The 15,305-nt window shown below is 37.6% G+C and overlaps 1 protein-coding gene across 2 annotated transcripts in view; it reads left to right on the forward strand.

Moving 5' to 3' along the window:
* Corin (corin, serine peptidase) overlaps positions 1 to 15,305 on the forward strand; it is a 251,062-nt gene that overhangs the window by 16,809 nt on the left and 218,948 nt on the right. The window contains exon 2 of one of the 2 annotated variants that reach the window (XM_020158428.2): positions 13,874 to 14,018. The exons of the other annotated variant lie outside the window; for it this stretch is intronic. Within the exon in view, the coding sequence (XP_020014017.1) occupies positions 13,874 to 14,018 (145 nt within the window). The remainder of the gene's footprint in view (positions 1 to 13,873; positions 14,019 to 15,305) is intronic. 2 annotated transcript variants of the gene reach the window in all.

Raw genomic sequence — 15,305 nt, forward strand, 5'->3', positions numbered from 1 at the left:
ATTTGACTACAACTGAAATAATTCTAAAATTATTTATGAGTGCCTGTAAGTATGTATTCACTGACATCCCTTGCCATTGAAATATTAGTTTATTCCCTTTCTAGTTAAGTTGTTCATATTTTAATAGAAAGGTAGAAGTACTTTTCACAGATTTTTTTTACATTCCTTCAGATTATTTGCCCTGTACGTACTCTGCTTAGTATCTATCACGATTGTAATTAAATGAGTATCTGTGTTGCTATTCACTGTATTTCTGCTCTGATATACTGTGTGTTCCTTGAGGACAGAGACATAGTATTTGCTTGCCAATTCTTTAGTTCCACCTCTTAGCACAGTTTGGCACATCATTTTCTGATGTGTTTTAAATTTTTTATTGTGAGCTCATGTGTGTGTGTGTGTGTGTGTGTGTGTGTGTGTGTGTGGAGAGGTGTTGTGGATAAGCAGAGTGGTTTTGGTTTGTTTCTGACAGGCACCCTGGTGGAATTACCAGTCTGGGATGTATTTTTATATTCATTTCATAGCTTGGGAATTCTATGTTTTCCATATAATATAAATTTGGTACCCAAGCTTACTCATGAGATAATCTTGGAAACTTTCACTTCTCATAAGAGCTTTGTATTTTTATTTTTTCACTTTAACAGAGATGCTTTTCTGACTCCTTTCTTTTGGGCTATTAAGTAGAGCTTTTCTAATCTCCCTTTCACTGAGAAGGTAGCAATCTGAAACTTCTGGTTTATTCAGGCTCTCACTTCTAGCTCCTAACCCAGGCTTTTTCTTGGGTCTCTTCCCTGGCATTGAAACCAAGGACCCAAGTGAATTAGTCTCATTTTGATGTCCAATAACTCATTAGTCCCTCTTACCCCTAATTTCAAGGACAATTTTAACATTAACTTTTATAACTCCTGCTCTGACTTTCAGTCTTCCTTTCTTTTTCTTGCTCCTAGAGTTTTTTCTGTCTTCCTTGTGAACACAGCTATATGTTTAAACTGGCAAAAGCAATAATTGAAGAAACTGTAGGTAGTTACAATGGAAAAGAGAACACATCAGGAGGGAAGTGACCCTTGCTAGGAGGTTGGATATTTGTGGCTGTACTTTTATACTTTGAATATTCCACCAAACCTGTAGAGATGGCACTGCTTACTTGGCTTTGGGGTTGTAATAGCACTTTGAATTAGAACTGTCCTGGACTGTCTACAAAATTACAGGCATGAAGTTTTCTGTATTTGATAGGACTATATCTCAGAATTGACTAAATCAAAGAAAAGGATTTGTCTTAGGTTACTTGGTGTTTCCAAGATCATAAGGACTGGAAAGCAGGCAGAACACCCAAAAGGACTGGAATTTGGCGGCAGAAGGCTGGTGGGAGCTGAAAAACAAGAAGATCAACTATGGTGCCCATGTCTGCAGAAGAGATGCCATGTGCCTCTGTTCTTTGCTTCTGGATTAGGATCTTGTGATCTAGATAAGGTTAATGGGATTATTTAACCTCTCTCATTCTCTTTCCCATTTTTGATGGACTCTGATTCCTTCCATGTCCCTCTTTTTTTCTGTCTTCTGCTTCTTTAATGTAGGAATGGCTGTTTCCTGATCTTGGGATCTTTATTGTGAATTGTGGAGACACTGTCTTGGCTGTTTGTCTCTATTGGTTCCCTCCTCCTCCAGGAAGGCCTGGCTGAGCTTGCAAGAGCTCAATCTGCTACTTAGTATGGTTCTTCCCTTCTATATTCTATGTAGTCCTGGAGTCATTGCTGGGTTTGCTATTTCTCTTTGCTTTCTGGCCATTGCTTCATTTTTAACTTTCTCTTTCAGACTTCTTTTGTGAGGTCTTCCACAGGGACAACTATGAAATCAGTGGATTCCAGGTCTGCCAAAAACATTCATGTTAAAATAAATCCCAATATACTCTTGTGCTCACTAATTCCTACCCAGAAAATATTGTCCTGTAAGATTCTATAGCCAACCTAGGCTTGGGACCAACCTGGAAATGACTACCCAGCTCCCTTTTAATATGTTTTCTATTACATTAAGGAAGTGCACACTCAGTACATACGTACTAACCTATAATATTCGTGTTAGATTCAAAAGTGATGCTCAGGAATTCTTGGAGAATTTTTCCACTGATTTTCCATGTCTTACCCTATCCAGTTTTTCAGTAGTCACTTGGCATAGTTGTCCAATCCTTAAGGCATGATTTCTTGAATTTTCTTGCATTGAACTGCCTATTTGCCATTTTAAGAAGCTGACTTTCAGTGATTTCTCAGACTCTTGGCCCCTTGGGGAGAGTCACTTTATTTGTTTTCTGTAATCTTGTCCCTTATCCTGTTTGACTTCTTTGGGTTCCAGCCATACTTTATTACCTGGTAAATACTAAAACCATCTCTCCCTTTCCAATAGATTCTTTAAGAGTAGCAGCAAGTCTTTGCCCTTTTATTATATCTATCCAGACCTTCAGAATTATATTTTTTCCTTCCTGTCTTTTAGCCTAGCTGCTCAAAACTCAACTTTTCCCTTAAGGAAAGCTAGCTTTCCTCTAGACCACTCAACCATTTTTCTGAAAATAAGACTGAACAATATTTTCCAAACTACTCCAGATTTCCTTTGGCTTCCTGAGAAAAATGATTCTGAAGAAACAGGGTTCATTACACAGGCTTTTTGGGTTGCCTTTTGGGCCTTTGTATTTGGGAAAAAAATTACTGACTCATTTTGCTACTGCACCCCGAAAAGCTAGAGCATACTGTTGAGATAAAGGCTTCTATTCTTTTTTATTTTGAAATATATGCTTTCACTTTTCTATGGCTGAATGCATAAATCAAGTCTCTAAAATTCTAAATTCAGGATCAGATATATTTGATTACCAAACACAGAGTGGTGTCAGGACCATAAAATGGAGCATGACTGGAATTTGTGAGCAAGCCCTGCGCATTGGAGGTGTTGGTGTTTCTATTGTTGGTTTCTTTCCATGACTCTGAATGTAGTGTGAGAGTACATGTGGGATCTGGGTCAAATTCTCTTTCATGCCCATGCACATCTCTCCAGATAATCAAAACTAGAACCTCACACATGTCTTCCTCGAGAGCCAAACCCTCTCAGCTGCTTTGTGGTTTCCAGGCAGCACATCTTGTCCTGTGCATCTCTAGGATCTAAAGAAAAGGTTTGATCCTAACTCAGCTTTGTCTGAAACTCTGGGCCAGTTTTCTCAGGGACTGTCTGAAGTGTAAAGTCCCATGTGGACCACTCTTGGTGTCCACCAAGGCCCAAAGCCTCAGGCTCTGCTGCCCAAGGAGTAATTGCTGCATGTGTCTTTTCTTCCCAAAATAATACCCCTGCTTGTTCTTTCAAGATTCCTGGTTAATGTGGAAGGTTAGGTTCTGAAGGACTTAATAAGTTTTATCAGTGCTTTTTAAAAACTGATGTTGACATTAAAATTCTGTTCTTTTATCTGCCAGATGGAAGTGATGGTCACAATGAAAAGACATAATGCTTTACTTAAAAAAAAGTACCAACTCTCGGTGGAGAAAAGACATGTCTCAGTTTTTATCTAATGCATGTAGAAAGTGGGAACAGCTTACTTTCTTAAGATTGTGCCTTGTATCCAGAAAGTAAAGATGACTGTGTGTATCAGATGGTGTGGAATGGCCCTAGTGGCTCTCAGATAAGGCACATTTGGAAATAATATAGGGCCTGTCTATTGGTTAATAATGGCGGTTGTGTGTGTGTGTTTCTGCTGGCATTTATTATGTGGTGGCTGGGCATACCAAACGTCCTGAAATGTGTGAGAATCACACATTTAAAAATTTAATTTTTAAATAAAAAAATTGTCCCGTTGAAAGTGTCAATTATGTTACATCCTTCCCTCGAGCTCCCTCTTCCTTCAGCCACCACACACATGCTTTGACACTCCTTGGAATGAATGCTCCAGAAATATCCCTTTTTCTTGGTACAAAAGTGCACTCTGTTCCTATGGTTGATTTGTTATGGTCCTTTTTTCACATGCCTGCATTACTGATGGAATAACTGTCCTCATCTCAGGGTCTGATGCCACAGGTGTGGAGGTATTCCTTGCAAATAGTCTATCAACTGTTTGAGACAGGGGCCATGTCTTCCTCATCATTATTTCCATGTAGCAAGGCTGTGCACAAAATAGATGCTAAGTAAGCATTCATGAACTAAACTTAATTAGTGAGATTTTAATGTGCAGCAGAGATGTTTTATAATGGAAACCTCAACACAGAATTTCTCAACTAGAATATTCATGAAATATAACAAAGCATATGATGAATGTTAAGTGTGGGATCCATCCTTTTAATCTAGATATTCAGGAAGGCATTGCTGCTTCATCTAATGCATACGGTCCTTAGTTGCTCTTTTTTCATGGCAGGAGGCCTTTCAGCAGGTAGGTTCAGCAGGTTAACTTCTCAACATCTGTTTATGTTTTACTTTGCATCAAAATGGTTGAAACGGATTGTTGCAGAGCATAAAATCCATTTTGTCTTGTATGCTTTTCCTGATTATTTTCAGCTGTAGAAAGTCAACATTTCAGATCTCTACTCATTTGCCAATCCCTTTCAATTTTTAAAAGTCACAACATTTCCATTGTAATAGGATCTGTGAGTCAATTAAGTCTCTAAGATTTGCACAAATTCAACAGTCTGCATTTGGCTATGAGAATGTAGGTTTGGCTTCATTTTTTAAATACATTAGCCCCCTTTAGATTTTGCCATAACTTCTTTATGACCATGATGTGAAATGTAGTAACTTATAATCAGGATGCGAAATTTAAAATATTTTTATGAATAAAGTCAAATATTTAATTTCCCGAGGGATGGATAATTCAACCCTTCTTGTCTTTTTTAATAATATAGTCTCCATTGTTTCAAAAACTATATACTGAGAAAAAAAGATCTTTAGGACTCTCCAATATATGCAGAAAGAGTTCTGATAGTGTATCTGCCTTAAAAGGAAACTTTTATTACTTTAAGGTTTGTGTCTTCCATAGACTGATAACACTGACACGTTTCAGATTGAGGGCAAAGTCATTTCGAAAAAAGGATGCAGGATTCTGTTTATGTACCTCGTTTCTTTCCAAGATTATCTTCTGTGACTATTACAGAAACACGAACCGCCCACCTTCCTCTGAAGAAAACTGGGTTTAGTCTAAAGCTAAAAGAGTCCTCTGTTGCCTCTAAAGATAGCTCCTCACTTGAATGAAGATTGTAACTTTCCCTAGGGAAACTAAAAGGTGCAAACTCCAAGCCCCATGGTAGAGAGAAGTCAGGACTCAGAACTTTCTGAACTTGTAAAAAACATTGTTAGTGGGGTTTTTTTTTGTCACTTTTTTCCCTTTTACTAAGTTCATTTTATTTTTGAAATATTTGTGGTTGGAGCAAGGCATTCATTATTTTAGTCCCTTATTTTCAGATATGGGCATATGGTTAGGATAAGGGGATGACTTTATAAGGTCACCTAGATATCTAGTGGTGGAGACAACATTGCACAAGTCGCCTCTGAAACATTCCAGTCTGCTTTCTTCTAGTTCAGATTTCAGCTGAACAATGCCACCCTCAAAACAGAAACATGAATGCAACATGCTGTGTGGGTATCTGATAACTATTATTTAGTCTCTTTGACAGGGTAAATATTGTGTTGGTATTTAGCTTCCATTAGCTAAATACAACATCCATTCTGGGATGTGTGAATAAGAAGTTGTGGAAGGGCTCTCTGGTGCCACTGTTACGTTAACTTTTGAAGGAGAAATTTTGGGCAGGTTGGCTTTCACCATGTGCTCTGGTGTGAAGTGAGTAATTTCATTTTGAGAGAGGGCATGAGTTATTTGAACTTCATATGTTTCAATTAAATGCCAGAAAATGGTTGAAAAGACTTACTGAAAACCAGATGCTTATTTTGTATGCCTCTCAAGACATTAAAAACAAACATCACAACAAAAGATATTTGTCATAATTCACTGATGGCTGATTTTGGACGTATTTTGTTTAGCGATAGAGTGGAAGCTAGTATTATAGAGAATTCACAGATGGTTGGTTTGAAAAGTACCTAAGTTATTGATCTCTTACTTAGTAATTGTTCTTTTAGTTCATGCAAGGGACACTTTCACGGTTGATTGAGGACAGGGTGAAAAGCATCTAGCACTTGGCAATTTTTTCATTTTAAATACAGGGGTAATGATTGTCTTGTTTATGCTTGGTGGACTGAGAGTGAGATGGGTTGGAAAAACTCCATCTGTAATACTGAAAAAAAAACATTTTGGAATGTTTGTGCAGCAACTGTAGCCCTGGTTGTCTGCATTTTTTTTTTCAGAACTGTGAGTATGTTAATATGTGACAGTGCAATGTCTGTACAGAGTTTCCAGGTAGCTTCTGTGTCCTGTTTGGGCCATAATAGCAGGAGTGACCTATTATCTTTGTAGGCTATTCCTTGTTCAGCTGAACCAGCTAAGTACAAATGCATTTGCAGTTCAATAGCTTCCCATCTAAAGAACTAAGGTGCTAAATTTGTCTCAAACTGACACATAGTGTTAATTTTGGATGATTTTTTTCTTTTAAGTTGTTTTTAATATTGCAAGCAAATCTTTTTGTTGCAGAGGATAGATGGTCTTTATATTGTGCCATAATTTTGCATACAGTCCCATCTTCTCATTTTGGTTTAAGAATGTTCTAATATTTTAGTTGGTTATATTATAATCTTTGATGTACAAAATAATTTTAGCTAAATCTGTCAGATGCTCATATGAGTTAGGATAACGTCTGCATGCCCAAATTCGCAAACTGTGTTGATTGTCATATCTACATAATTTCATAATTGTATTTAAGAACATAATAATTTTGATATTTAATGAAATCGGTGATACAGTGTCATATTACACAGGTGGGGTTAACATTCACATTAAAAATGTCTGCTAACAGAAGCAGTTCTTATGCCACCTCAAGTTTGTCTGATGTTTGGTGGTAATTTAAATCTTATTTGAAATAACAACATCAATATTTCGCTATATTTGATGTTGTACCATAAGAAATAATAAGCCACTGTTGTCTCTTTGTACAGTATCTTTGGTACTGCCCCAGACCTACTGGAGGCTAAGAATAACATAGGTTTAGCAAAATATTGTGATGATTAGGGAATAAGATTTCTTTTAAATAAGTTATTGGTGGGTTACTATGAATATGAACCTTCTTTCTATTCAGTCTTAACTACTAAAAATGGTGTTGCTCATGCCACATTACTAAGCAGAATAATATATGCATCTTGGAACACTTGACCATTAGAGTCAAGCTTTAAAAAATATTTTATCATTAATAGTACATGGAAGTTGCACTGTCAAAATTTCATAGATGTATACAGTGTAGGCTGAACAAGCTCACCCTCCATTATATTCCTTTAGTCCTCCTTCCCCTTTTAAACAGCATTTAGTGTGTTTCATTATTATCTTCATACATGCACATGTAATACACTTCAAACCTCTTCAACTCCCGATATCTCCCTTTCCCCCCTCCACCCTCCCAGAGATTTCATGTTCCGCCCACCCACCACACACATACAAGTCTCTTTTTTACATTCATGTTAGAGTCAGGTTTTCCATGTCATTCTCAGGATAAAATAGTGTAAGCTCTAGAAACTGTCACAGATTTCACATTTCCAAAATACCAAGCCATTCTATTTAATAAATTTAATTCTTTATAATTTTCTTACAATTTTTCCATTTCTCCCAAAACTAGAGAATAGAAAAACTCTACAATTAAGTGCTTCTGGTAATTAAGTTTTACTAGAGAATTAGGTTAAGGAATTTGTTTTTACAGATAAATTTGACATAGGAAATCCAAAAAGAAATAGAAAAATATCATAGGCAGGCTATTTCCAAAACATATCTCTTATTGTCAATCTGGAGTGAGTTTTTGTCCTTCATTGTTCTTTCTATTGGGTAATCAAGGTAGGCTTTCTGAACGAGCTGAAATAGGAGCTACTTCTTTAAAGATTTGGACTTGCAGCAGTGGATGTGGGAGAAGTAAATAATCAGCTGTACCCCAAATTGCTACAGTGATTTATGAGACACTGCTAGGTATTTTAAAGTTTTGATGGGGAAATGCAGATATGACATTTCTTCATCACTAAAGAGATACTAGTTTAAGGTAGTTGATCTTTTCAACATAGTTTGTACTATATTCTTTTTTGATGTCCCTAGATTCACAAAACTTGGTTCTTGGTGATTGCTGTGCAAAAAGTTGAAAAGAAATCCATGTGGAGCAGGTGAGAGAGATGGTGGTGTTGAATCCAAGGTTTGTGGAGTTGTGCAATCCCCAGCAGGTGTATACATCCCATGAAATATGTAATTGTGGTGAAGAAAGACATGAAATATTTCTCTTAATTTAAAAGGAGTATTTTATTGCTCTCTATTTAAGAGGAGTATTTTTAAACATAACGACAACTTAGTTTTTAGGACATAAATGCTTATAAAATTGTTGTACCAAGCTACTTAATAAATCAATGGAACCATTAGTCATTTCTTTTGGTCTCTGGCCACTGCAAGAAAAAAAAATTATTAAGACACCAAAGGTGTTGTGTACCAAAAATAATGTCTGAGAATTTCTGATCTAGGGGGTTAGTAGAGTTACAAGGCTACAGTCCAAACATGGTGATGCATCAGAATTTTTATCTATAATAAAGTCCACTATAAGTTGCTTTTTACAACACAAATTTTTTAAATTGAATATTATTTCACCTAATTACAATATTGCAACACTATTACAAAAAAAAAAAACCTTTGCCAAATATATTTTCTACTTCAAGGATTTTTAGATGATATATGAATAGGCTTTGTAAGGCATATATTACTAAAAAAGAAGTTATCTGCATACCTATGACTATGCACAAAAGAATTTTTTGCTTAGGTGATTTAATTCACTGCTTTTTCCAAAGGTGTTAATCTCTTCCTGGCAATTCAGGTGCTGTTCTAAGTGCTAGGAGAGAATGAGAAGTCAAAGGAAGAAAGTGCTTCACAAAGGGAGTGGCTAATTGAGAATCTGACCTCTCAAATGATGTAGTACAAGGAAGATTGAAAATGCCACTTATGTGTAGCAACATGGAGGTCATTGATGACCACAGGAAAAGTTGTTTTGGTGTAGTTACAAAAGTAGGTGCTAAATCACGCTGACTACAGTAGGAAGCAGTTAGTGAGGAAGTTTTGCCAATACCAACAATTCTTAGAGCATTTTGGGTGGGAAAGGAGAGAAGATGTAGCAGGGGCTGGTGTAGTTTATAGGCTCAAGGACTAATTAAAAATAATCAGAGATTTAAACTTTTAAGTTTGGTAGAAAGCTAGTGACAGTGATATAGGAAAGAGGGAGGGAAGAAGAGAGGGAAAAAGGGAGATTAAAGGGAGGAATGTAAGACTTTTGAGAAGGGAGAAGGAGATGGAGTTTGTAACAAAAGTGGAAGCTTATTCCTAAATAAATGATGAGCAGTTTCTTTATTGTAACAGAGGACAAAGGCGCCTAAAGAGAGCAGGTGTGTAAATTTAGATTTAGAAAGTGAGGTAATTTCATTTGATAGTTTTTATTCTTTGTAAAGTGGAATTGGGCAGGGTCCTTTTCTGGGTGTGACAGCAAAAGAGTGAGGGGTAGTTTGAGGTGGTAGAAAGTTTCAAATCAGCAATCAAGTAGTTCTGCTGGGTGATTTTAGAGCCACATTCCACTGTCCAGTGATAGGTGCAGAAAGAGAAGATTGCTGTGTTTGTTTGGTGTTGGTTTTTACAAGATGGGTGAGGGGAAAAATCCAGAGAAATAAGGAGGTTCAGGAATTGACAGGAATATCATTGATATAATGGTTCAAAGACCATTATATACTTCAATATATATTCAATATATATTTCAATGGTTCAAAGACCAATATACTTGCATGTAGAGATGCAAGGAAACGAAAAAAGGAGAGAGTTGATGGACTAGACTGGAATAAGATTAGAGGGATCGCTGGGCAACAGGTCCCAAAAAATTCATAGGATGGCTGTCATGAAAGCATTTTAATTATGAAGCCAAGAGGCAAGCACAGTAGAATTAAGAATATGGAAGACAGTGACGAGAAGCCTTCCTTTTGGAACTACACTGACTCAAGAAAACATTGCAGTTAGGAAGGGTGTATCATTATATAACATATAAACCAACGTGACAGCTTTTAAAGTAAATGTGATTCTTAAGCTACAAGAAGCAAGTTTTTGCCAGTAAGAAGAGCAAGACATGAGAATGACGGGTGTTGACCACATGTGCAGTGCCAGTTAAATGAGTGGGTCCTGCCTGACCATGGATGGCTGTGCCTGAGCTCAGCCTGTGGTTTCAAGGATGTAAGGGGATGATTCTGAAAGAGGGATGCCAACTGGAGAGAGGTTTGCTCAGAGTGCACCAAAAAGAAGCTGAAGGACATCCCTAGTAGTTTAACTCACCTGGCATTATTCACCTGACAGTAAAACCTGAGTTGCACTGTGTTCAGACCCCCTCTGAACCATGCAACGCCTGCAGCAACAGTAGTTGTAAGTGGCCATGAATGTAGGAAGACAAGTTACCCAATTAAGAAGAAAGTGCTGAAATACTGAGTTTTTTCTAAGTATTTTCTTTCTCCTGTCTCTTATAAAAGCAATCAGTATTTTAGTCCCCGGTACAAACATGTGGACTAATCATGAGTCTGGTACCTGAAAGTCAGATACTTGTTGGTGTGTATTTATATGAGATGTTCCCATGAGCTTCTAGCACTTTCCTCCATTGATTCTTTCCTCACTACAAAGTGGGATGTCCTTTGCTACAGGATTCAAGATAGCAAGGCGCCATTGTGAGTTTGTCATACAAGATTATCCCTGTAATGCTCCTGTGACCACCTTAGTAAATAAGCCTCTTGTATTATTACAGGAGTCCAAGGAAGTTCATAATTCCTTATTTCTCTGGATGTGTTCTTCAACTCTTTTTCCTCTAGCATACCATTCCAGGTGTATTTTTCTCCGAATTATGGCTGGTTCAAGTGCATTCTCTCTGTAATGTCTTATCTCTCCCTCCAGTAAGAAATCATATTCCTATCTTGAACCCTTGTGGCACTTTAGCTGTGAGACTCATGGAGCTTATCAGTTACTGCCTTGACATAGGACTATATTATTTATGTGACTATCTTATCTACAAGACTGTGAGCACTGGCAGGATAGTTGGATTGAATCATTATAGCCATCACTATGCTTTTTATAACTAGTAGCCACTCAATAAGTACTTGAATAAATGAAGAAAGTTGAATCTGCCACTATTTCTAGCCTGCTGTCCATACTTTTTTTTTTTTTAAAGATAAAAGCCAAAAGCCACATGTTTTCTCTAGTATGTGGAATATAGACCTAATATAAATAAAGCAATATTATGAAAAACAGGTCACACTAAGGGGAGGTCAAAAGACGGAAGCTAAGAAGGTGAATATGGTTGATGTACTTCCTATACAAGAATGAATATAGAATTTTAAAACCTGTTAAAATTACCATATGAAGGGGACTAAGGTAGAAAGGAGAAAAATAGAGGAGAAGAACCAATTCAGGTTAATATATATATATATATATATATATATATATATATATATATGGAAATGTCACAAGAAAACTCCCTGTGTATATATATTGGGGGCAGGAGTTGGTTCCAGTGGAGGAGATAGGGAGAGGGTGTGGGAGGGTGAATATGGTGCAAATCCTGTGTACACATGTATGTAAATGGAAAAATGATACCTGTTGAAACTATTCCAGGAATGGGGGTGGTGAGTTCAACTATGATATATTTGATATTGTAAGAACTTATGTAAATGCCACAATGTACCCACACCCAGCACAACAATAAAAAAAGATAAGTGTTATTTACAAGCCACCTATCTAATACTGATATTGTAATCATTATTATAGATCTCATGCTATATTATGTTAGTGGCGTATCTTCCTGAAGATAATTTGTAAACTTACTCTGAATCATCCCACGTTGGCTGATAGATTAAGCCAGGCACAGAGAGAATAGGTCATTAAAGACATGAACCTAGGAAATGAAGCCCTTCTCAAGCTAACGTCAGAGTCAGAAGTTCTTTCAAATAATGTCTCTCATAGAGAATTCTTAAAATTACAGAACAGGTCACTGCATTACATAGCGAACAGGACCTGCAATGTGTGTTAGTGAACTGGAAGTAGTTCTGATGGAGGAGGAATAAAGTAGAACTGGATTATCACACGTGCTTTGCAATTCAGGAGACCCCATTGAAGTTGCCTCTGTATCTCATTTACATTTCCATGGAAAATGATCACAGACTTGCCAGGAAGTCCTAATAATATTACAGGACCATTTTGTTATAACAAATTCTTGGTTATGTCTCTTTCTCAAAGGTCATTTTTTTTTTTTTTGTACTGACTGGGGTTTGAACTCAGGGCCCTGAGCTTGCTAGGCAGGTGCTGTACCATTTCAGCAATGCCCCCAGCCCTTTTTGCACTATTTTTTGAATAGGGTTTTGTGCTTATGCCTGGATCATGATTCTCCTGTTTATACTTCTCTTGTAGCTGGGATGGCAGGCATGCAATATCATTCTGAACTTGTGTCTGAGATGGGGTGGGAGTGTAGGGCGGGTGGAGTCTAACTAACTTTTTACTCAGTCTGGGCTTCAATCAAGATCCTCTGTTCTCTACCTCCAGAGTAGCTAGAGTTACATGCACAAGTCACTGTGCCTGGCTTTCTTTCTTTTTTTAAGTTAGATATTTATTATAGAGTTATGATAGGGAAGCAAGGAGTCTTTGGTTTTTGGAATGGTGGAGTTTTGTGAACACACACACACAAATCAGGAGAGAACTATATTGGAGACAGGAAAAAGGAGATTAATTTTGGCTTCAGACATTGAGAAAAGGTGCTGCGAACCACATGACCTAACTTAAAAGAAAGTCCAGGACTTAAGAAAGGTTCAATGGATTTTTGCACAGTGGTTACAGTTCAAGTTCTGAAACTGTCAGAGGAGGAAGTTAGTCACAAGTCCAAGAGAGAATCGTGAGCTACACTTTAACTAAGGCGACAAGAGAACCTTGTAGAAACTCAAAGCACTCTGAGTACCATGCAATCTTCTGCTGGAAAAGCCACTGCCTTTGCTAGCCATCTGGAAGAAACAGTTCCCAGACTTCATTTCTGGCAAGAGATTGAACCAAGCACAATTTAAAGCATTTGATAAGCAGAGCCTTATGTGAATCATGGCTGTGGTGCATCATCCTCCTTTTACAGTGGATGGGCTATTGGGGCAGGGTCCTCAGAGTTGCTAGTATTTAACTGACAAACATTGTTTCTCATTGTTGAGCCTGTTACTCAGTACATGGTCAGTAATAGTTAACCTTGCTGAGTTATTAGTGACTGAAAACTTATTTTATCCAGTTTCACGCAGATTTGGGTTGGAACTAAAAAGACAAATAAGAATGAAATCTGGCGTACACCTGTGTACACCTCCTCACCAATATTTTGTCACAATTAGACAATCCAGTCTTTGCTTACATCCCTGAGGCAGGGTGAGTTCTTGCCATGGTAATTCACAGCCCTTTGAAACACTACCAAACTGGTAAATATGCTTCAAAAAGCAAGCTGGAATATCATTAAAAGTTTATTTACTCCTGAAAAGTGTTTCAGAAATAGATGATCTGCTCTACATGTATACAGTTGTTTGTTCATTAGTGAAACTTGGTGGCTATGTTCACTTCACTCCTTCAATTACACAAGGCAAAATCTGTTAGGAGTGCTGCTACCCTGAATGGATGGGATAGCTGTTATCTAAAATTTCATACCAGGCATTGAGCTGCTTTGTATTAAAAACGTGTTCCATTTTCCCATCTTAACTTTAGGTCCTGGGAATCAATGACAATAACATGGGCGATGGCTGCTCTCAGAAGCGGGTGACTGCCAGTCTCCTCCGCTTCCTTCTGCTGGTCCTTATCCCCTGCATCTGTGCTCTCACCGTGCTGCTGGTGATCCTGCTGTCCTTTGCTGGTGGGTGATCCAATATTCAAGAAAAATGAATCGAAACTGAAATTGGTATGATTTATAAAGGTGATTTCTACTCAGCACTGAGTTAACCTAAGTGTCAAATCAATAACAGGATCATCTGTGGACTAGCTTGGGCAGATCTGCAGTTTCAGCACTTGACTATTTTTATTCACGTCAATTAATGAATTAATTAAAAACAATTTGAGGAGTGATTGCTGAGTTGCAGGGACTTTGAAAGTCCCTGAAAACTCAAGGTCAGTTAAATGAGTTCTTCTTTCGTAGGCACTCACAGTTGAGAGGAAACATGGTCCTTATGCATGACAACGCACACACGGTATTTGGAGACAGTCAGAGAAGGCTTTATGGGGAGCTGATATTTACACCATTGTAAGTAAGTTAGTAAAAATCCAGGTAGTTCCAGGGTCATATTTGTAGAGAAAACAGCGAGTGAAGAAAGCATAGTAACTGAGGGCTGGGGATGTGGCTGAATTGGTCAGTGCTTGCCTAGAAACTCCATCAAAGAGGGAGATGGATTTAGAACACAGGGCGAAAATTTGACAATGGTGGAAAATGCAGTCCAAATGATGCAGGATCTTACATGTCACGGTAAGAGGTTTGGGTTTTACCATCTAGGTCATCGTTTTTCAAATTGTAGTTCGTGGAGCCAAGGTTCTGAGGAGGAAGCTCCAGGATTGCATTGATGTTTGCTTTGACTTTCATTTTACAAAACAGATTCAAACATATTCTCTAAGAATCTCATATCAAATTTCAACCAAGCAGAGATGAGCAATATGTGTTAACAGTTATATGTGCTGATAGATTAATTTATTTATATTTGGATCTTCTATTTTCTTTAAATGAGCAATAGCCTAAGTTTGAAAGAAAGAATGTTGGGGGGGAAAAAAGCAACAAACTATTGTCTTGATAGCTAATCATATGAATTGGGATTTTTTGAATGTATGCAATTGTGTTAATGTCAGTACTGTGACAAAATACCTGAACAAAACAGCTTAAGAGAGGAAAGATTTGTTTTGGTTCCTCGTTTCAGAGGCTTTAGCCAATCATAGCAGAAGAGCCAGGTGGAGCAGAGCAGCTCACCTTACCCCTTGACTCCTTCTGTGGTGCTGCCGACATTCAAGGCATGTCCTCCGTCTTAGTTAATCCTCTCTGGAAATGCCCTCACAGACACACCCTGAATTGTGCTTTGCTAATCTCCTAGGTGAGTCTCAGTCTAATCAGTGAACAATCAAGATTAACCATCACAGCAATTAAATAAAGCAGAAATAAATA

The sequence above is a fragment of the Castor canadensis genome, chromosome 9 (assembly GCF_047511655.1).
Source record: "Castor canadensis chromosome 9, mCasCan1.hap1v2, whole genome shotgun sequence".
Classification (NCBI taxonomy): Eukaryota; Metazoa; Chordata; class Mammalia; order Rodentia; family Castoridae; genus Castor; species Castor canadensis.